Genomic DNA, 23,970 nt, shown 5'->3' on the forward strand with positions numbered 1-23,970 from the left:
ATTTGCATGTTGTACTGCAACACAGTCGGGATACAATGCAAAGAACTGTTTGGCGAGGTCGATGAAGGAGCTTCTGTCCCCCCCCCCACCTCCTAACAACCACGCACAATGAGACTTAATATCACATATGACAGGTTATATAAGCATCAGAATTGTAATGAAACGTCTGATTTGTTCTGATTCACAGAAACATGTATACCTGTTCAAACTCAAAGTTTTAATGAAATAATTAAAACTGCTGCATTCAATGAGAAGATGGAAAAACAATTGCTCTGCAATCATTTTCATCTTATCAGTAAGCTCATTAACCTTGTGTTGAATAAACCAAAGGAAGAATCTTTCAAGGTCACATAAATTACCAATCTCTTACTGCTGATCTATGAGACTGAAGAGTTACAACGTCTCTGACTCGCGCAAAGAAAAATGTAGGGAAGATCAGCATCATGCTCTAGAGAGTATTATGGTTTTAATCAGAGCTCTGATTTGGCAGATTGAGTTCTTGGTATCCAATATCCCACCATGAGAAAATAACCGTCAAGGAGGCTCATTGGCTTAATAGTTGAAGACACCTTTTTAATGATTAAAATCTGAAAATCATGAGAAGCGTTTATTCTTAAAATACGCTGTACTGTTTATCAATGTCATGAACCCAGACTTGGTCAGTGCACTGGCACCACATCTTTAGCTGAGGAAGCTTATTGCAAGAGTGATTTTCATTTATTAATTTTTCTTGTGCTGTTTTAAAATCTGCTAGTATGGAGTGACACTTTCACACATTTCAAGCTCTATTGGGGTGTTTCTGTCTTCATTTTTTGTCTCCCTTGCTATTTGCTTTTTTACTTCCAGAGTTATGATTTTCACTTGCTATGTTTTTCTGCGTGTATATACTCAGTTCTTCATTCTGGACATATCATTACCCAGGAGCATTTAACATTTAATGTATTAGCAGGAGGTGCCCCATGGTGAAGTTATATGAGGAGTTGGTGTCAGATTAACAGGCTGTGAAGCTGACCTTGCAACGTTTGCATGACTACCGTCCTGCTTTAACATTTAACTTGCAAATGTTTGGTAGAAATGAGGAGGAGCTAAAATGGATTGCAGCGTGTGCTTTAAATGTGACCCCATCACAATTCCAAGCACTGAAATCATGGAAAAAATCTCTGAAGATGTGGAAACGGTTGGAAATGCTTCATCCCTAAGACATCTCCTGTTCTTTCACAGGAAAACATTCTTGAGAGGATCCACCTCCACATTGTGCCTGAGGAGACAGATGCCTGCGTTTCAAAGTCTTGTATCACTCATCAGAAGTTTGCCATGTCACTTTATGAGCAGGTTTGTCAGTATTGTCTGAACTTTGTGTGACAGTGTAGGTTTATGCACATAAAGACGTTTTAGTGTTCATTATTTGCTTTACCTTTGCATATTTGTTTGTACAGACTCAAGTATGACATGTGAACAGTCTGAAAGCACTCAAGCTAGTTGTAGTGTTAAGCAACCTCAAACACACGCATAAAAATCACTGCTTGAGACAATTGATATCCACTTTTATCTTGTTTTGATACCAGGCTACGTCAGTTTCCACAGTGCTGTAGCTATAATACCAGATGCCTCACAGATGGTGTTCACGCAAATTCCAGCTCAGCACAACACACCACCCTGCCCTTTGGCCCTGATGTTCATCATTGACTCTGTCCCAAACTAGCACTATCCGAATGAAACGGATAACACCACTTTGCACTAAATCCTTTGGGCACAAAGAGAATTTTGTTCCACCTCAGTAGTTATCAGGAACTGAGAGAGAAAAATTGTGTTGCTATATCGAGATATATTCAGAAGTTACTGGATGTCTGATAATGACAAATGTGTAAAATTTTGTTTTACACTCAATTAGTTTGTACATGCTGAAATCACACATGTTGAGTATTTTCATCCTCTCTTTCAATGGCTCTCTCCTCTGCAGTCCGTGTGTCGCAGCTGTGGGGCCTCGTCCGACCCACTGCCGTTCACAGAGCTGGTGCATTATATCTCCACCACTGCACTCTGGTAAGAGAAGGCCCATTTACAACTTAGACTCCTTTTTGTAATCATTTTTATCCCACTTTTCATGTTTAATTAATTTTATTTTCCATATATATATATATATATATATATATATACGGTATGCACACACACAAATAAATAAGTGGGAATATTTTTAAATTTATTAATTTTGTTTTATTTTCTATTGTATGTTTCCAATCATCATACTGCTTTACCTGTTAACCTACTACCTGAGCTTTGCTTATGCTTTATGACTGTGCTTTGAGATTTAAATAAGAATCAGTGGTCATGTTGAAACATTGCCACAAACTATTAATCTTACAAAGATCTATTTATCGTCCAGCTCTACCTACAACCTTTAACTTCTAACTGAAGCTAGCTACTAAATGATGCCCACCACTTTCATTTCAACCAGGATAATAGTGATTCAGGCTCAGACAACTTTATTGATCCCCATGGTATTAATAAATGTTTCATAAATCGGGACCCATTTTCTCTTAGCACACACGCCAACAGACTGTTTGGGGAAACATATAATCAGATATGGAAATAATAAATAAGATTAAAATGAGATAAACATTGGCATCATATCAGCCTCGATTTCTGGAGATTTCTCAATAAGTCATGTCAGTGATTTAACTCCCTGGTTTTCGACACATTTAGATCCAATAAGTTATCAAAACACCATTAAATAAAAGCAGAGAAAGCAACGACAAAATGTGACTTGTTGTTTGTGCTTTGTGGGGACATAGGTTTTAGTTGGAGCCATTCCATGTAGCTGAAACGTATCATGACGAAGCGTCCTGCCACACCACCAGAAACCTACTACTGTCACACTGTGTGTAAAACACAGACTGTGTAGCTATTTTTTCCTGTACTAGTAATGCACTTTGAATGTATGTTGCTGTGTTTCTTCGTTTTTGGTCATCTTTATGTATTCTTGCGAGGAGAAACAAGGATTTTTGTCTGTACAGGTTCAAAACAAGAAGCTGGCAACTGCATTTTAATTAATAAGAGTCACGCACACAGTAGGGAAATTGCTAAATAAATTCAGAGATGTGATAAGACAAAACAACTGACCATAAATACAAAGACGGTTGAAGATGGAAGAACCAAAACAAAATGACAACATGGCAAAAGCTATTGAAAAATGACAAAGAATAATTAAAACATTGTAAAATAAGCAAAGATGACTAATGACTGAATAAATTATGCAAACCAAAATATTTCAAAATTTTCAATAGTTCTGATTCATAATATATCATATTTTGTTCTTATTTACAGCTTTATGGTTTTTTTACACACCTCACACGCCATGTTTATTTTCCTCGCTTATTCTTTAGGTTTTTGATGGCAGCTTTTATTTTTTTTATCATGAATTCTTTCTCAGTCAACAGATGCTTCAGCGCAGAGACGAGTCTTTTGGAGAACTGTTACAAGCAGCAGGTACAATAGGGGACCTTCGAAACTGTCCGGTAGGTAAACTCTGTGTGTGACTTTGTGTGTGTGTGTGTGTTTTTTGTTTTATTTTTTTAAACAGACTGAGCAGTTATGCAGCTCACATTGTGATTTGAGGTTATTTTTTGAAAAAAACTTCTGGTTTTGTTTCATTCTCTCTTTTTCTTCCAGAGTAACTGTGGCCAGAGGATCAGGATCAGACAGGTCCTCATGAACTCCCCAGAAATAGTCACCATAGGCTTTGTATGGGACTCTGACCAATCAGATCTCACTGAAGATGTCATCCGCTCACTCGGGCCTCATCTTACTCTCTCTGCGGTGAGCTTGCATTCCATCATGTTGCATTATATTTGATTGAGCTTCCATCAAATTAAGATGACAGACAACTGGCATGTTTAAAAGCTTTTTTTTTGTTTAATTGTTCAACTGTCTGTTGTCCAACTCTTTAATTTTCTGGCTATTTTAGTGCAATTAAACATATGTGGGGAATAAAGTGGGGATTTATTTCTTTGGAAGTCTGCTACATTGCATAAGCAGCTAACACCCATGCTGCTGATCAGAAAGCCCCTGCTGGTCGTGGTCAGCTGTTCAGAAAGCCCTTCCTCTCATCTTTTTGTGCGTGTGTGCATAAAAGCTTGCATGTGAAGTGAAAATGTGGGCTGAATACACTTCATTGTAACGAGGATGAAAAAATGACAGTGATTTTTATATGAATATTATAAACCTAGTGTCTTTACTGATACACTCAGAAAATCCCCCAGATGTGGGTACATTTTTCTTCATTTCACTCTTAAAATTATGGCTTCCTGCATATTTGTATCAACAAAGTCTCACCCAAGTTCACATTGACCACAGAGTATCATGGTACATGATGTATGAAATAATTCTCAGTTGCCTGTTCACATCAGCTCCTTACAAACGAAAATCTGCACGCAGCAGAATAGGATATACTTGGCACCTTTTTTTCCCATTCCCCTTCAAGTATTCAAACTTTTATAGTTGACAGATTCTGTTTGAGCCTTTCCGACACATACCATTCGAAATATTTGTCAGATCCACCCTCACATTACTGCGCCACAAAGGGTTTTATTCATGAGGGAGCATTTAGTGGGTACTATAAAGGAGTCCTCCACCCGGATGACTGGATAGAGCTGGATGAACACGGACAAACCATTCGCTATTCAAACACTGTCCTTGGATTACTCTTGTGCAGCCCTGTAGGGAAGATGTCAAGATCTTTTCTGATGCCACTGACTCAAACCAGCCCCGTTTGTGGTGATTGTCTCATCAGCACTGGTAAATTCCCTCTGACCATAATCAATAACCACATGGAGGGACTGATTTGACTGGCTGTGAGAATCATGCACTTGTTTTTCCTGTAATCGAGTGTCAATGCAGATGAATAATTTATGTATAAATATTCATTTGTGCATGTTTTTGTGGACACAGCTCTTCTACAGGGTGACAGATGAGCATGCCAAAAAGGGAGAGCTGCTGCTCGTGGGGATGATCTGCTACTCCAGCCGCCACTACTGTGCCTTCGCCTTCCACACCAAATCCTCCAAATGGGTTTTCTTTGATGATGCAACAGTGAAAGAGGTGAGAGAGCGTGCACTAGTACTTATGGCACAATCAGTTTAATATTGAGTCAGCGTACTGAAACTCAAACATTATGTTGGTTATTCCAATTTACGGTTGTAGATTTGGTGTTTGCCAGACTGAAAAAGATTTTCAAAATTTAAGTGCTGATATTTAAAATAACACGTTTTGCCTGGCAACATGCTCGACATATACTGCAAAAATTACTAAAATTGTCATAATTTCTTTAAACCTTTGAACAGTCAGTTCTGTATTTAATTGTTCACATCCAAGATATCTATCATGTTTGGCTGTGTCACTTTCGAAGAAAACAAGAGATAAAACTAAACAACTTGTGGATCTAGACGCAAAATGCAGCTGTAAATAAATAGGTTTTCAACCTAGATTTAAAGCAGCTGTGTCAGCAGCCCTGGTGCATTCTGGGAGCTTGTTCCACAGGTGAAGAGCATAAAAGCTAGTGGTACAGAAAGTACGCCTGACCCTGATAACCTGAGGGTTGTGGTCGCTTGATAATGGACCAGGACATCAGAAATCTATTTTGGCTCTAGACCATTCAGTTATTTTTTTCTCCTTTTTTATATATTTATTTATTTTGTATTATATAATATATATATATATATATATATATATATTTATTTTATAAGATTTTTGTGGCACTAGTGGCCTTTATTGCAAAACTAGGTGGACAGGAAACGGGTTTAGAGAGAGAGGGGAAGACAGGCAACAAAGAGTGTCAGGCCAGGACCCCGAGCCTATAAACCGACAGCAACCAACACATTTTCAAATCTATTCCATGACAGATGGGAACCCAGTGTAACGATCTGAAAACTGGAGTTATATGGTCCACTCTCTTGGTCTTAGTGAGGACTCGGGCAACAGTGCTCTGAGCTAACTGCAGCTGTTTGAGGGATTCTTTTAGGTAGAACCATTAAAACAGCATTACACCAGCAGTCTTATAAAGATAAAAGCATCGACAAGTTGCTGCTGAGACATCAGTCTTTTAATCCTTGATAGGTTCTTTAGGTGATTTATAGACCTAAATTTTAAAAGCAACATCAAGACTGTAGTGAAGTCAGCCTGAGTCCAGAACCAAACATGGATTTTTGGATTGGCTATTGGTTTTTAGCTTCAGTGCTTGAAGCTGACTTTTAATCTTCCTTCCTCGGCTCCAAACACTTTTATTTCCATTTTGTTTTTCTTTGACTGAAGAAAATTCAAACACAGATGGATTGTAGTCTCCTGGTGAGATTGTTATAAAGATTTGAGTATCTGCATAGTTATGTTTAGTTGCATAGTTCAAGTTACCTGTTCATCATTTGAGTGAGTTGGAGCATATAGATGTTGAACAACAAAGGCCCCAAAATTGAACCTTGGGGAACACCACATGTTGTTTTTGGTTCCTCCAATATGAAGTTGCTTAAAGATACAACATTGTCTCTGTCTTTTAGGCCGCGTTCAGACTGCAGGCAAATATCCGATTTGTAGCCCATCCAGATTGAAACTGGATGACTCTTTTGAAGTCTGAACAGTCCCAAACCGCATGATATCCGATTTTTGCAAACCAGATCGAAACCACCTCCGGGAGGTAGTTTCATATCCGATCCATATCTCATTTGGGCAGATGCGTCTCAGTCTGAACAGCTCCAAACACTCAGATCGGATATGACTGTCCCAGACGCTCCAAACCACCCGCCCATTTCCAGTTGTGGAGCTACTCATCCTTTCACAGAGAGCATGTACAATCTCTGATGTCACGTCAAAAACTATTATTTGTAGTTTAAGTGTTGCAAATTCACATTACAAATCATGTTTTAATAGCAGAAAAAAGACCGCATTTCCACGTACGGTGCGGGTCGCCGCGTACCCTACGCCGTAGTCTCTGCGTTGGGGTAACGCGGAACCATAAATCAGCCTTCAGTCGCGCTGTGAGCCTGAACCTGCAGCCCGTCAGCCCCTCTTCTCCTAGGAGGAGAGGTTATGGAGCGGGGCTGCCAGTTGTTCATTGCTGGTTCGTTTTGTTAACTCTGAGCTTTGTTGGTTGGTTTGTTAGTTTGCTGGTGGTTTTGTTCTGAACACCTTTCTCTGTTTCTCATTTTGCTGGGACGTCGGGTCCCTCCGCCGAGACGCGGTATGCGTTATGTCTAAAAATGATGCGCAGTGCCGACCCAATCAGAAACGGTACAGATATTTTGGGATTTTTTTATATATATAAAAAAAATACATGACTTCACACAATACACGCGCTGGGTGACGCCTCCGCCCTGACGTCGTTGCTACGGCAACCCGTCAGATCAGTCAATGATGTGGCCCAGTCTGAACAGAGCCAGATCCGATATGGACACTTGCTAAAAACAGTGTGGACAGTCAGCCCTGAAAATCGGATATGAGAAGGAATCAGATATATATCAGATTTGCCTGCAGTCTGAACGCGGCCTTAGATGGGACTCAGGTAAGTGCTGTACCAGAGTCCCACCCAGTTTTTCCAGTCTAACAAGATATCATGGTCAATCATATTGGATGCAGTATATAGATCTGGTAAGACCAGGAGTGAAATGTTGCCACTCACCGTATCGCAGCGGATGCCATTAAGGACCTTCACTAGAGCTGCCTCAGTGCTGTGTCAAAAATGAAATTTATATTGTGAAAATTAAGTGGAAAATTCCTGGAAGAAAGGGGGGAAAAACGAAACAAATCCTTCCTTCTTTTTGTTGACTATAGAGCTCACACCGAGCTTGCAGTGATAAAGGCACAGTATTTGGCAGCAACACTTCGTCTTTGGACAAACCGCTCTCACAAACCGCCTTCTTTGTGGTTGTTTGTGATTTATTCTTGTCTGAAGGAAGCCTGCAAGTTCAACGTGAGACAGAAAAACACAGCCAGATGCTCTCCTTCATTTTCTTGATTACCACTATGAGAGATTTTGCCCATCAGATTGGTTTCCTGAAAACCAGCAGCAGTAGCAACGCCAGCACATTTCTAAAGTTTTATAAGGAGAGTTTCAACTTAAAACACTCAGTGTATGTATAAAAAAGGATGAGGGCTCTGAAAAACACAACAGGTTTTAGCATTGTATGCTAAACAATGGAATATGCATGCCATTAATTAAAGCTGTCAGTCAAACCTGGCAAAAACAAAATTTGTTCCATTTTAAAGTTTAGTCCAGTTGGTAAAGATTCTTATTGGATCATCCACTGGTTTAAATGTGGAAGTTACAGATCATTTCTATACATTTGTGTGTCTGTAAGAATTCATTCTTTTTTTTTTGGTGGGGGGGGGGGGGTTACTACTGGGGGGGGTAATTGAGAATCCACACATTAATTCTTCCCCCTTTGTTTTTAATAGACTTTTATGTTTGTTTGTGGCCTGTATTTGTGTCTCCCGTCCTCAGTATTTTCTTGGGGACTGCGGTGCAGTGGTGGGCTGGCTAGGTGTTAATCCATCAGCAGCTTGTGCTGTGTCTGCAGCTCCTTTTACTCACTTCCTGCCAAGTCCATACCTGAATTGAAACTTGCCAGCGTTTCCATGACTCCCCAAATAACTGGTACTGAAAGCTGCTGCAGGTTGCTAAATCACTGCTTTTCCAGTGTACGAAGCATTTAGCTTACACAATTGTGAGGAAAATATATTGTTGGCAGAATATGACAAATCATCAATAATTAATGTATTATTTATTATTAACTGAATTGAACAGTTAAATTAAACTGTTGGCCTGTTTTGGAAATAGTTTTTTTTAGTTTTTACTTGTTAAAGGACGGCTTCTCCTCTATTTCTGCTTTGTTTGTTCAAATTTGTGGTGTGGGTTTGATTGTGTTCGTGTCTAATTGGGTGCATTTTGGTGTTTTGAAACGTATTTATTTATTTTATTTATTAAGTTGTAAACCTGTTGAGCAATATGTGTTCCACAACAAGTTACATTAAAAGTGCTACACACACAAGAGTGATTGAATTTGAAATAACAAATATTGTTCCTCATTTGTGAAAATTTCATTTTAGAAAAAAATGAATCTACTGTATTTTCTTTCCATTCGCCAAACTTTCTTCATCTTGGTTCATATAGAGTAAATGTACACAAAAGGCCATGTGTGTACATTTATTTGATTGCAATCTCTTTGTTGCACTACCCTGTCTTTTTTTTCATTTGGATTAGTTTTACTGTCCCTTTTTTTTAAACCTCCTTCCCACCCACTTTCCTTCCCTGTCTTCCTCTGTGATTTGCTTAATTAAAGAGTTCACGAGCATCTGTTAGCGTGCAGCCTGTCTTTGTGGCGCCTTTATGGCGAGCCATGTACCTCACATGGCTTAACTAATGTGATTGTGAGATTTGGTCTCAGCATGTTCTGTCTGCAAAGTTAGATTTTGAAAATGTAGACATGTAGTTTTTTTCCCTTTCCTTTTTTAAAAAAAAAGATGCAATATGTCAATTTTCTGTCAGGGTAAGATTGCATTGCGACATTTTCTTGATATCATTAAATCTTGATGTGTTTATGCTCTCTAGTCCTGAATTGCATTAGAGTATGATTGCTTGATTTTTGACAATGAAAGCATTCATGGTCTTCCAAAACATGAGAAGATTATTTGAGGATCCCATTGAAAAAGAAAATGAAATCTTAAATATTCCAACTGACTGCTTTTAAAGAAAATATTCACACACAAGGTTATTTTCACTCAAAATAATGTATGTTTGTATTATAGGTGATAAAATAGCTTTTTTGTTTGTTCCTAATATGTTTAAATCTATACATAGGTTTTGAGCCTCTGACTCACCTTTTCGTATGTTTTTTTCTCCTTTTGTGGTAGATTGGCTCCCGGTGGAAAGATGTGGTCAGCAAATGCATAAAAGGTCACTTCCAGCCTCTCCTCCTTTTTTACTCCAACCCTGATGGGAGTGCCATCACCACAGAAGATGCCTCAAAACAAAACAGCAGCCAGTCTCACTACAAAGCCTCCGTCAATGGAGAAGTACACGGTATGATGCGTTACATCATTATTTTATCGGTTCTGTATTCTGTAAGGTTCTGTAATATTGATCGCGCCCGCCTTTATTGGAATTGCATCCTACTATAAACTCGTTCAGAGATAATCATGTTGACATTTTCAAAAGATCAATACTTAGGTGAGAGGAAGTTTGATTGATTTCTTTTTTTTCCCTCTCTCTCATTCCCCTTATGTGAAAATGCCATGTTATGTATTTATCTTGTTTAGTCTAGTTGTTCTGTGTAATGTACTTTTCTTTGCATTCAGTAGCTCTTATCACATCCCAAGCCAATGATTTCAACATGAACTATACAATAAACCGCCCGTTAGTGTGAAACTAAGGCTACGTTCACACTGCAGTTCCCAAGTGACCCAAATCCGATTTTTTGCTCATATGTGACTCAGATCCGATTTGTTTATGACAGTGTGAACAGCACAAGTCACATGGAATCTGATCTTTTCAAATCAGATTCAGGTCGCTTCCATATGTGGTTCTAAATCGGATACAGGTCTGATGTTTTGCAATGCGACCTCAGTGTGAACAGGCAGGTCGGAATTAATGCGACTTTGACGTCACACGCAGAGCCCCGAGCCGCGGGGGAGACACGGGAGACGGCGGGGGTTCCTCCGGGCCGCCTCCGCCTCTCCTCCTCCCCTCCCCACCGCTCACCTCTTTATACGACATCAGATCAGACGAGACAACCCGCTGAATTTAAGCATATTACTAAATAAAGAAGCTAAGGATTCAAATCAGCGAAGCGGTCGTGGTCGCATAACCTGCCCGTTTTACAGCGAGCTGGGCCGTGTGTTAGGTGATAAACCCAGCTGAACGCCGGAGAGCAGAGCTGACACTCCGGGGAGCGGAGCTAGAGCCCTGCCGGGACTGTTTTCTTCATCCCGCTCCCGCTGCATTTCTGACCATTACCGCACCCGCAACGTGTGTGTTCCAGTCCCGCCCGCGCCGCAGTGTTTACATCCGCTCCCGCCCGCGCCCGCAGTGTTTTCATCCGCTCCCGCAAAACTCTGAGAATTCATGTCCGCATAATGATAGAGATGCAAGAGAAACGTCCTTGACAAATCTATCTGATTTAATGTTAACATGATAATTGTGGAGCTTGATGGATAACTGGCAGTTCACAGGCACCTGTTGGATGCAAACCCATCATTGTCATCATCACACGCCTCTGCGCATGCGGGTCAGTTCAGGGCTGCGATGCGTTCACACTCGAGTCGGATATAGGACACATTTTAAAAGATAATGTGAACAGCCACACAAAAAAATCGGATATGGGAAAAAATCGGAATTGAGCATTAAGGCCTGCAGTGTGAACGTAGCCCAAGTTGTCCAGATGTCTGTGTTTTACATCTTTTATAACTGTCACTGACTTAATTTGTGGATGGGGGATGAATTATGAATTAACAGCTGTCACTACCAGCTACTTTAATGTACAATTTAGATTCAAGCAACAACTTGTCTTAAAACAGAGTTCCATTTAAATGGAAATCTGTTTTAAGTGTGACTTGTCTTCCTCTGGTTTTTCAACTCACTTTATACTCCAATTATTCCTACTTCTTGTAATTTTAATGTATACAAATTATAAAGTCACATTTGTTACATTTGCTCCCAGGGGGTATTGGATAATTTTGATGATGACAACAGCAAAACATCTCTTCCGTTGGGATTATATATCCAAGGATTTGTGTGGTTGGCGAGGTTTTTATCCTCTTTAAAGATCCTCCTCCATCTCTCCATGCCGGCTGTGCCCGAGCTCCAAGCCGTGGCAGCTGCTCACTGTCCATCAGGACTCTGATGAAACTAGATGATTCTCCAAAAACGGGAAGAGCAGGGTGTATAAATCGTAATTTTAATTCTAGTTTAGTGTCAGGTGAAGCCTGTGCATTTACTCGTTTAAAGTACATTTGTATGTATATTTTCCCGGAACTTAAGGAACATGATTTTGTTTCTTTCTTCTCTTGATAAAGAGGAAAATCAACTTACGACTGCCTAAGTTTTTACATACTTTTTTTTGTTTTTACAGGTTCAGAGTCTCCAGTTTCAGTCCCCAAGAAGCTGGACCTTACAAGAGAGAATCTGAAGGCTGTGCTGGGCCACGACTCTCACAAACAGAAGACGCCTTCGACCCTCAGCAGAAGCAGCGCTCAGGCCAGTGGAGGACGGGGGCCAGGTAAATGGAAAACATTTACAGTAACTTAATACTTGGAAAAGAAAATTCAGTGGAAAGCAAATTAGTAAACTTGTGGAAGGATAACGTAGCCAGAACTTTAGGAGTGTTTTACAATGCACAAGAAAACATGGACAAAGATAATGAGTCAAGGCTAAGTTTTTGTGTTCAGAGACTGGCAACAGGAACAGATCTGGCATGGCAACTAGAGGAAGAGATAATTAAACATCTTCGCTGTGAGATGAAATCTGGCCATGTTAGTAATACGGAAGAGATTAGGGACCCTTGTTGAGGAGAGAGGTCACAAAGGGCTGCCAATTCTGCACATACTTAAGGGGAAGATTGGAGAGGAATGTATACAATGGTTAAATCGGCTCAACTTTGATATAATCACTTTTTTTTTTATCATCTGGTGGTGTGAAGTTGTGAATGTCCTTGAACTGTTTACTGCTGCTTCCAGTATCTTGAATATGATTGAGAGGGAAGGCTGCAAGACAGTAAAATGTCAGCAGTTGCTCGCAGCTTTCAGGAGCAGCAGAGTCGAGTTTGAAGTCAGATTGTGTTGTGATCTGTTAAAAATTCAGCTTTTTTTTTTTTTAAACAGAGGAAAGTATGGAATCCCTAATATAAAGTCACAAGTAAACCTGATGTTTCTCGATCTGTCGTGTCCTATTTACAGCGCCTTATTGTGAAATCTCAGACGGCCAACAATGTTTTCCACTGCCACGACTAATCATTTCATTTCCAAGTCAAAGTCTGCTGAAAATGTGGCACAGATGCCACAGAGCGGCCAGGGTGCTTTCTTGCAGCTTTCCCCCTCATACGGCAAAAAACATCTACCACATGCATCCTTACAATGCTGTGATGTAAAGTACTTGTGTCGATATGTTACGCAGCTGCGTAGCACCTTGGGTGTGCTGGGGACCTGGAAGCAGAAAGAAGTTATATGACAAAATGTTACCTCAAGATTAAAGTGCTTTTGATGCCTGCAGTGGGAGAAAGCTCCTCCTGGTCCTTTAAGCTTCAATCAAATGCTGTCTATGATCCATTTTGCTCGGAAGTGAACAACGTGTCAAATACCTAACTTATTTTTTTCTTCTTCTTTCTTCTCAAGTGAAAATTGGTACTGCTGATCCCAGGAGTCGCCTCAGGGACATTTCCAGAGAAGTAGCCCATCGAGCAGGAGAGTTGCGGGGAATGCATTCATCCAGAAGAGATGCTGACAGGAGTGGTCAGCGGAAGCTGGACTCACGCTACAGAGGTGGGCTCCTGTGCTTTGTGTGGATCTACAAGAGACGGCAGATGTGGTACCACACGTACACATGGGAATTGTCAGGCGTGATGCAAAAAGCGAGCTTTTCGCTTCCTCCGCGCTTATGTAATATTTTGTTTTGGAGCAATGGGTCAGGAAGGGGATTAAGTGGTGCATCTGTTGGAGCCAGCCTTGATCCTCCTCTCTCATAGCTGGGGCTGTTGGTTTCCCTCTCTGTGGTCTTGATGACGATTAACAAATAAATACACCAAACACTAAGCAGATGAAAGCAAAGAGGGATAAATGCTGTAAGATTTAAATGAAGAGTGACTTTAATTGCAAAACTGATGTTTGTGTCACTTTGTCCTCACATGCTACCAAACATTCTCATCAGTGCACTGCTGCTGTACTATTGCTGCTTTCAATTAAGAATCTGTGTGAGGATTATGGAGAGCAACATGTAAAATAGATCATATCCACCATGTCATTAGCGCTTGGCTGTTAATCACAGGAGCCCGCGGTGATTAATGACACAACGAGAGGTGACAATGCTGTTAACAAAAGTAGCTCCTGTCCAGGCCAGCACTTTTCAAATTTTCTTTAAAAACAAAGCACTCAAGTGCTTATATTAAGTGAAGATGTAAACAAAAGGATTGTTTAAATACTCTTTAGTAATTGTGTTTAACAACAGCCACATTCTGATGTACCGTTGTCAACCTGGAGCTTTCAGCAGCAGCTTTTCAAAACCCTGGCGTCTCACACATGTGATTAAAGAATCTAATGGTCCTAAAGTCACTTTGTGTGCAGCTGAACAGAATCTGCTTTCCACAGTCATTAAGATATTGGCAATAACTAAGCATAGGCTTTTGCCAACTTTTATGTGAACAGAATTTATTTGCTAGATTTTCGTTAACACTTAGATGAGGACTTTTGCACATAAGACTCATTTTTCAAATATTTTTTTGCCAATTAAATTATCTTTTTTTTCTCCCTCAAGAGTAAGAACGCACACACACATATCAACGCTTCCATTACAGCTGGAAGTGTCCTTTGAATCCCAGGGATAAATACCTGCATGGGTGTTCACACATGAAATGGCGCCCCTCTGTGCACACACCGTGCAAGAAAATTGACTCCTTGTGGTTATAATTTACACCTTCCTGCCATCAGCAGACATAAATGCCACTAACTCTGCTGTTTTCATGCCCTTTCTTACTTCCCGACCAGCCTCCTGTGTTGTTCAGCACAGCTTTACGTCTTGATGTTTAGTGTGGTCAGTTTTCAGCACCATCAGTGATATTTATACAGTTTTATTTATTTTTTTCCCCCTGGCATCAGGTGCAGCAGGAAAGCTTGAAATCAGCTGTGTAAAATTGTGCAGGGTTGTATTGAAGATGAAAATGCATTTCAAGATTCAAAGCAGAAGATAAAAATGATGTTTTATGTTTAAATTGTATGCATAGTTTCATTGTGTTGTCAAACTCTCATGGACCGTTTTCCTCAGATGCAGGTCAGGACCGTCAGTACTCGCGCTCCGCTTCCCCTCCGGAGAACGGCTTCAAACAGCACATGGAGACTCGACTGTATAGCAGCCAAGGAAAAGGTCCCATCCGGACCGAGCGAACCCCGTACCTCGGAGGCCGGTCCTCTCATGAACCCTCGCACTCCCACTCAAGGGTCCAAGTCCTACCCAGTGTGCCTGCTACAAGAGGTGGCCATCACAGCAAGAGAGAAGAGCAGCTCTCCAACGGATACGACACCGACAGCAGCCAAGACTCCAGAGAGCGGCACGGAGGGAACAACCGCAGCAGGTCCAATCGCCCGTGGAAGCCCGTGCGGGAGGCGCTGAATGTGGACAGCATTTTAAGAGGCGTCGATGAAGGAAATCCAGACACCAAAGAGCCACCGAGACGCCACAGCCCCCAGCGGAGGCCGAGTAGCCACTCGCCCTCGCGTGACCGAGAGCGAGAGAGGGATTTTACATGGGGAGAGCGAGAAGAGCTCAAACCCAAGAGCCTGATGACCATCTACGAAGATGAGCAGAGGCATGAAACCGGTGGCAGCCGAAGCTCTCTGGACTCGGATAGCCGAGGAGGCCACAGCGACAGAGACAGATCCAAGAGCTCGGCAACTCTTAAAGTGCGCAATGAAAACTGGAAGATCCAGAGAACCGAATCTGGATACGAAAGTAGTGACAGACTAAGCAATGGCTCAGCAAATCTCGACTCGCCTGTTGTTGACGGCCTTTCTTCAAAGGACCTGCGGCCCATATCCGAGCAGCATCTGATGAGGTAAAATAAACGTAATAATAATAATACATTGTATTTCTAGTGCACTTTTCATTAAAAACAAATCTCAAAGTGCTACAAGTTAAAATCAACCATGAATAAAATCAACAGGAAAAGGCTTTTTTAAAAAGGTGGATTTTTAGGCCACGTTTAAAAGCGTCCACAGTCTGCAAGGCCCTCAGGTGGTCTGGGAGGGCATTCCATCAGCCATTGTGCGGGGTTTAGTTTGTTGGGTTTTTAGGAGGTAGGTGGAGGAGGAACGGAGGGAGCGTGAGGATGACTGAGGAGTGAGGAGATCCATGAGGGAAGTGGGGGCAGTTCCATGAACACATCGGTGGGTGAGGAGAGAGACCGTGCAATGAATCTGGAGTGATACAGAGAGCCAGTGGAGGGTTTTGACAATGGGAGTGATATGACTGTATTTACACCCTCATCAGGATCCTAGCAACGCTGTTCTGACTGTATTGGAGCTTTTGAGTGCTCTTGCTAGGAATCCCGATGAGGAGTGCATTACAGTAGTCCAGTCTGGAGGAAATAAAAGCATGGACCAACTTTTCAGCATCTGCCATGGTGAGTGAAGGACAGAGTTTGGTGATGTTCTTGAGGTGATAGTACGAGGTTTTGCAGAGTTGTTGAATGTGGGCCTCGTATGTGAGATGGGGGTCAATTTTTACCCCAAGGTTGGTGATCACTGGAAGTAGTGGAATGTTTGGACCAGAGAAGGTGATACCTGTTATGGTGGAAGTGCGGACCTGGTGCGGAGTACCAACTAGGATGGCCTCAGTCTTGGAGCTGTTTAGCTGAAGAAAGTTTAGCTTCATCCATGCCTTTATCTCCTCCAGCCAGGTGTCGAGAGTGGAAGAGGTGGAGAGTGCAGAGTGGTCGGAGTGGTTAGAGACAGTTTTTAAATACAATTGTGTGTTGTCTGCATAGCAGTGGAATGACAATCCATGCCTGCTGATCACATGACCAAGGGGGAGCAGGTATATTGCGAACAGATATGGTCCTAATACGGAGCCCTGGGGAACCCCGCAGGTGACCGTGTGGGGCTCTGATGTGACTTTCCCCAGGGCAACATGCTCGGCTCTTCCAGTCAGATAGGAGAACCAGTTGTAGGCAGTAAAGTCTTGCAGTAACTGACAAAAAACAACCGACTCGGTGTTTGCATACTGGCAGCAGTGATAGAACTGACACCACATGCCCATCTAATTTTAAAGGCCCAAGTCTCAAAAGTGCTATTTTTGAATAAATAAATAAACAATGCAAACAAATTGTTCTAAGAATAGCGAGACCTATTTAACATTAATGCACACAAAGCAGTAACACGCGTCTCATCGTTCTGGGCTGTCATTTGTTGGCTTTGTTACACAGATCTTGTTTGGAAATAAAGAGAGCCAACAGTTATCTTATTCTCTTAAGTATTTAGGGATTATTATAGCCTGTATAATGATAAAATAACGTTTTTTTCACTCCAAAACTCGTTACAAAGAAGGCTTGTTTATACCTGACACTCATGGAAAATGTATAAAATTTGTAGTTTTATTTTGAGATTCATGATTCAAAAGTATTTTGGCTAAAATGTTGGTAATATCAAATATTTTGGAAGATTTTTCTGTTTGGAAAAGAGTTTATTTTATTTTTCAATATTTCAGGGATCACTTCCCCCCAAGATCATGTGATGATTTGAAGGCTGATCTCTTGTACTCTACGTTTTCTAATGGTAAGTAACAAAATCTCTTAAAATCACGAATCAACACAAGGAATGGGAACAAATTAATTGCACACTGGAAAGAAATGACAATTTTTCACATTATAGGTGGAAGTAATCCTCTGTCACAAAAGCTCGGCCATAACATTGAGGAAATCTTCTCTCCTCACCAGATTTATGTGTGTTTAAAAGGTGCTGCAACATTAAGATAATACCAGCAGTTTCCTTGATTTATTGTTTCATTAGTCGTGTTGAGGTCAAAGCCCAGTTAAAGGGTTGCTATGGAAATCATTGCATCCCATCTGTCTCGTAACTTTGACTACCACCTTCCCTTAGGAGAGCTTATGTTTTGCAGTGGGTTTTTTCTTCTTTTTATATATATATGTGTGTATATGTGTGTGTGTGTGTGTGTGTGTGTATATATGTGTGTGTATATATATATATATATATATATATATATATATATATATATATATATATATATATATATATATATATATATATTCATCACGCACAAACAAACAAAAAAAAACCTTGTAAAGTTTGTCAGTTTGGGCACAACTGTGTTTGGATGCTGATCCGCAATATATCCACGGGGCAAAAGCAGGGAAAATGTATTAAATTAACTAAGAACTAGAAAAAACCTGCCTCATTAATTTTCTCAACAGGAGTACAGTTAATTCTGAAGTCGCGCCTGCATGAGCGCGCTTGTGAGGGCCACCCAGCTGTGCCCTGCGAGGTAGAAATACCACGACTTTACCTGTCAGAAGCTGCTGTTTAAACACAAGTCAATTGGAAAGCCATGTGGTAGCAATCTTTTTATGTTGCTAAGAAGTTTTATTTTTATTCATAGTTAGATTTGGTAACTACCAAGGGTGGTGAGTTTGAAAAACTAAGGGTTTAGTGACCCGTGATCATGGACAAAGACATACACACTTTTGTTGCAGAGATTGCTTTTTCTGCAGCTGCACTCTCGCTTAAATGTTAATTTATTGATAGGATTGTTTGGGATTAATCTGATTGCACCAATCTGTGTACACACACTACATCGATACTCATTAAACTCTAGGAGTCTTCAGATGGCACAATTATCCAACAGCTTCCACTTTAATTTATTGAACTTTGAGACTTGTGTTGTAAAAGTTCCTACAACACAGTATTGTATATTTTGATGGGTTTTTAGGTTAATTACACAACTTTTGTTTGAATGCAAAATTGTTAACTGATAAACATAGATTCTGGTGGGGTCTGGGCTATTCTCTTCCGCCTATTTTAAGTTCCATAAGGGATATTTATACCCTGCCAACTGCAAATTGTATTGACAAGCTGCAGTAAATGTGTCGAGAATCGATTTGGCTGGAGTTCAGTGGTGAGAGACTGGTGGAAGCAGCGTGTTCACAGAGGCGTGAGCAGATTCCAGCGTGATTTATGAAAGCACATCCATGTGGAAGGGGCAGATGGGAACTGGAATTTTTACCTCAGATATTCATTTTTATGATGGTTTTAATGATCCTTTTAAACGTTGTAATCTACTGTGTGGTATGGTTGGCCTTATTGACAACTGATGAATACAGTTGTGCTAAATTGGCAATTTACTGCCCTGCAAAAGCAAGATATGTCTTCCCCTTGCTGCAGGAACATTTCTCTCTTCCTCTGCTTTATGAAAGGCATTGGCACCTTCGAGCTGCGTGCAGTGTTGTCGTTGTTGAGGACTGTGATGAGAGAACTTTGGAGACATTCTGTCACATCAGACTCTCTACTCGCACGTAAACATTGACAAAACCACTGACCAGCAGTGATCTATGATTGATTTGGATGATTGTTCATGTCCAGTAATCATGTGGTTCTATGTGTTCGTAATGGACCATTTCAGACTTGTTTTGCAACCTGATGGAAACAGAAAAGTATGTGAATAAGAGCAGCTTTATTAGACATTTGGCAGTTCTCATATCCGGTACAAGTAGGAGGGAAGCAAACACCTGTTTCAAATTTCAGCTTCAGTGGCTCCAGCAGATTTCACCATAACTTCATAGAAATTGGTTTTTATATTACATTCTTTTCATTTTAAAGTGGAAGTCTGGGAAAATCACAGACGATTCATGAGCTCACTACTGCTTAGATCAGGCCAGTCAGAGCAGCTCATTTCTTCCATCTTAATCAACTCCAACCATGACATTTTGATGTAATTTGAGCAAATGCCGGGGTAATTTTCTGGTGCATTACTTATTGCGGTTGAGATGATTACTGCAGAATCATAGCTTAATCCACATAATCACAACCCACGGAGGGTTTCCCCACCAGGTGCAGCAGATCAGGCGAGAGCAGACCCCAAGAATGCTTTGATAACAATTTGGTCAGGTTTTTTTAAAACGGCACCAGAGAGTAATGAAAGTAACGTTACAGTTGCTTCGTCTTTTTCTTTGCAGTTTCCTTTTTTTCCTCCCTAAAATTCTTTATCTATAGTGCAAGAGATCAAAAAGATATGAGAGTTCCCTCTGGAGAAATCACACTAAACTACAGCCCTCTTTGGATAAACACGACTCTCAAAAACAGCCAGCCACAATTAACATTTTATTTAAGCATATTTGATTGCATGCAAGCAAAACTTGCATAACATACTGTAGATGGATGTTGCATAATTAAAAACATACAAGTTCATTGATTAAAAACAAATGTCCACACGTACACATACAGTATGGTCATATGCAAACTTTATAAGTAGTTTTAGGAGCAAATAAGTGTCAAGTTTGGTGTCAAGTTATGATGCATAAGTGTGGAGTATCTGAAAGGCTGATGACCCAAGGGACCTCACTGGGTTTTAGACGTGCAGCGAGTCAGAGATGTCCTGTGAGGACAAATCATTAAGTGTTTCATGGACAAGTTGATGGATTTTGAAAGCAATTCTATGTGGTAGCACTGAAAACCAATGAGTTGAGTACTGGAGTGATGTGTTTAAACACTGAATGCCCACATGGTCTTAATGGCTTAAAAATGCAATAGTGTTGTGGTGGGGATCTAAAGTCTGGAGTCTGACCCAGGCGTAATTGCATGCCAGCACAAAGGATTTGGCCACTAATGCTTAGAGAGAGAGTGCAGGGGGGGGAAAAGGGTATGCTGACACATCACAGATGGTACTCAGCCACTCACTCCTGCTTGTCCTCTTTGTCAGCTGCTGTCTGTTTTTGAGTCCTTTTAAATCACACCCACTGGGCTAACTTGGCCGAGCTCCACCTTGACCCTCACATGGGGACAAGTTTCAAAACTTGTTGGTAAAATCATCCACCCACGCCAAGTTTTAGCAGCATCATTTGTTTACATCTAATTAAGACACAAATGATTGTTTTTTTTTGTTGTCCCCCTCCTTATTCTGTCTTAATTAGTTAAAAAACCCAGTTCATTCGAGGTCTGTATTGTTTGATTAGGACTGTTAGAGCGGGGCTCATGGAGGCTGGACATGAATCCACATTCCCTCTGAGAGGCCATGTAATTTGGCCGGCGCAGACAGTCAGAGTGGTACACAGGGGGCCGGAGGGCGCTCTGCCAGACGAGCTGCTGCCTCGATACTTCCTCTCCCAGCACCAGACAGAGGGCCTCACCATGACCCCTGTTAGATAACATGACTTTACTGGTCAGACAGGGGAAAAATGCTGTAGCCAAGTTCAAATACAACATCACAGATATTGCTTGCAGCAGATCTAGATCTAAACCCGGATGTTTCCGAATGTGGCGTCTTTGTCATATATGAGTAACCCCTTTTTATCTGCTCAGGTGAACAAAGACGAAAATCTCCGGATCCACAGGACTTCAACGTCCTGTCAGGTCGAGCCATACAAAGGTAGAGAAAACAGTTCTTAGAAATACTACAGCACCAGTAACATTTCTCACATTGGATGTTGCAAGTTTGAGTTGGATACAAATGTTTTTTTGCACTTTAGGAGAAAAGGAGCCTTCAGATACACTCCTGGGAGCCTGGAAAAGAACAATGCCCTGGACAGCGAACAAGAAGAAAATGTGGATAACAGCTCTGTGAGCCCTGTGCTTCCGTACTTGGCAAAGACGAGCAGCTCCGAGTGGAACAGCTCAGACGACCTTGCTGGACCCTTCTCTGAACAAGAAGACACCGGTACTGCGGGCTCGGACCCGTTCCTGCACAGCTCTGCACCACCGGGACCTCCCAAAGCTGTGTTCAGCGTTCACACCGACCCATCTGGCCTGCACGCCCTTCCCTCAGAGGTGCCGGCGTGGTCCGGCCCCCGCTACGAGCCCAAAAATAACCTGTCCCCCTTCTCGCACACCGCCCTCAGACGGTGGATCGAGACACCTGTCGAGCACAGACTTTCATCCGACACCAGCTCCAAGTCTGGCTCCTCGGACCAGGACCGGAACGATCTTTCAGCGAGCGAGAGCGATGACCGGTTACCCAGTCCCAAGCCCCGGCTCAGCGACGGTACCGACTCCCCCTCTCCAGACGTGGCTCTCCCTACCACTTTCTTTTCTGTGGATAGCTGCATGACGGACACTTATCGGGCCAAATACCATAAGAGGCCTGCCTTGTATATGAAAGCCGAGGACCACACTTCATCTGGGGAGAGCGATGTGGAAGGGAGGGGACTCACTTTGACTCCTCAACTGCTAGAACCGCCCAGAAGCAGAGCAGAGTCAGGTATGCAGGTCCACCAATAGTCCTAAGTTCTGAAAATGACCATTTGCTGGCCATTGGCCAAGAAATAATGTTAATATAGTGATATTACAAACAAAAAAAGTGTTAATTTAACCAATAATTGAACTTAATGTTAGTTTTAATGAATACGCTTTGTTTTCCAGGTTATTCGACGACAAAGACGACTGCAAAGTGGAATCCTGTAACTCCGAAAGGACTTGATGAGCATGGTTTTCTATGATCGACTTTGAATGCTGGACGCCAAAAAGGAACGACTGCTACACAGTTTGACTATTAGGTGGATGTGTTTTCTTTCACATGCTTCTTCAAAGATAAAGTTGGGTATGAAACTGAATGCTACAGAGATTATGAAATTATTGTAAGGGGTGTGTGTGTGTTTTTTTGTGACTTGTGATTTTTGCACAGATAATGAAGGGTACAAAAAGATTGATGAGCTTAGAGGTGCACTCCAGTGAAGAATGTGTCCCATACAGCCACTTTATCCCAGCAGAGATGGAGTTTTTCCCCTCAAAGCGGGGACAAAAACTTCCTTACAGTTTTATTTTCCTCTCACTTTTCAAAAAACGCCGTGTAACTTCTTTTTCTTCCAGTGTTATTAGATGCCTGCCCCAATTCTGTTTGTGTTTGACATGACGTACCCGTCGTGCAGTGGGGTTTAAACAGAACGAGACGATCCGGTTACATTCGGAACGTGGTTTTTTGATTTTTCCGAACCGTATGTGGCATCTTGGGCGCACTCTTGTCACGTCAACATGATTTCCAAGGATATGCAAGAATATTCAGACACTGCTTGTGTATCTTGTCTCCTCTGGATGGTGGTTCAGGAGGGAACGCCAGCAGAGATTCCCGTTTTTCTCATGAAGTTTGATGACATCCGCGAATAAGTGGCAGAAGCAGAATGTTTCTGCATCAAACCTTCAGCAGGGCAGGCTTGATGTGTAAGAACAACTTTGAACTACCAGAGATGATGTCTAAGAGTCAGAAAGTGATGGGTAAATATGTTAAAGTGCTTATTTGGTAGAAAAGTGTTAAGTAAATCCTACTTATTACTTGCTCACCTGTCATTTACTGTTATTATGTCTATGCACTGTTCTTCTAGTTTATCCTCCTAACACTCCCTGCAGAAACAGTTCTCAGTTTCCTGTTAGCTGCAAGTTGGCTCCTGCGGAACGTATAAATGTCAGTCTAACAACGCCATTTACAGACTGGGCTTGCTTCTTTTGAGTCGGGGTTTATTGATAAAACTGTTGTCACTCGTTTGGTTTTAGCTCAGACGTTTTCATGTACATGAAGCTGACTAATGCACAGTGCCTTTTGTATTTTTCTATGTCCAGGCAAGATGAAATTAGAGCCATGATTTGTACAGTTCCTTGATTTTAAAGAATTTTTGTAACATTTTAATTTTATTTTTGTTAACAAATGCTAAATAAAAAGATATTTAATCAACTGTTCCCCAGTATTTATACTGTGTATATACAGTTTACTGCTAGATTGCACTTATCAACACAAAGCTTAAAATATGGCAGTGCAGATCTTGATTCTGTATCGGGGAAAAGAAATAAGATCAATCAATCGACCATCTCCGTAAAAATCCCATGAAAAATCCACTTACATGTCCAATCATCCTGTCAGTGTTTTGTGTGGAGGAAATAACTGCTGGCTAAAGTGGAGACGTGCTGCCACCTGCTGGCAGGCGTTCTTGGTGCATCTCATGAGCTGTTCTTGATGTTCAAACGAATTGTGAAAGTTTTATGTCTTGTACTAGCAAATGAAATGCAGTCAGGAAT

The 23,970-nt window shown here is 41.3% G+C and overlaps 1 protein-coding gene across 4 annotated transcripts in view; it reads left to right on the plus strand.

The window, feature by feature from the left end:
- Positions 1-23,629, plus strand: part of LOC133420031 (inactive ubiquitin carboxyl-terminal hydrolase 53) — a 34,958-nt gene extending 11,329 nt beyond the window's left edge. For 3 of the 4 annotated variants that reach the window (XM_061709582.1, XM_061709584.1, XM_061709583.1), the window contains exons 5-17: positions 1,222-1,332; positions 1,961-2,043; positions 3,431-3,515; positions 3,670-3,816; positions 4,948-5,097; positions 9,895-10,063; positions 12,111-12,257; positions 13,369-13,515; positions 15,011-15,797; positions 17,447-17,514; positions 21,271-21,337; positions 21,438-22,165; positions 22,327-23,629. In XM_061709582.1, coding sequence (XP_061565566.1) covers positions 1,222-1,332; positions 1,961-2,043; positions 3,431-3,515; positions 3,670-3,816; positions 4,948-5,097; positions 9,895-10,063; positions 12,111-12,257; positions 13,369-13,515; positions 15,011-15,797; positions 17,447-17,514; positions 21,271-21,337; positions 21,438-22,165; positions 22,327-22,403 — 2,766 coding nt within the window. In that variant the 3' untranslated portion in view covers positions 22,404-23,629. The remainder of the gene's footprint in view (positions 1-1,221; positions 1,333-1,960; positions 2,044-3,430; positions 3,516-3,669; positions 3,817-4,947; positions 5,098-9,894; positions 10,064-12,110; positions 12,258-13,368; positions 13,516-15,010; positions 15,798-17,446; positions 17,515-21,270; positions 21,338-21,437; positions 22,166-22,326) is intronic. The other variant, XM_061709585.1, reaches the window with a different exon arrangement.
- The last annotated feature ends 341 nt before the right edge of the window (positions 23,630-23,970 follow it).

The sequence above is a fragment of the Cololabis saira genome, chromosome 20, assembly GCF_033807715.1.
Source record: "Cololabis saira isolate AMF1-May2022 chromosome 20, fColSai1.1, whole genome shotgun sequence".
In the NCBI taxonomy this organism is placed as follows: domain Eukaryota; kingdom Metazoa; phylum Chordata; class Actinopteri; order Beloniformes; family Belonidae; genus Cololabis; species Cololabis saira.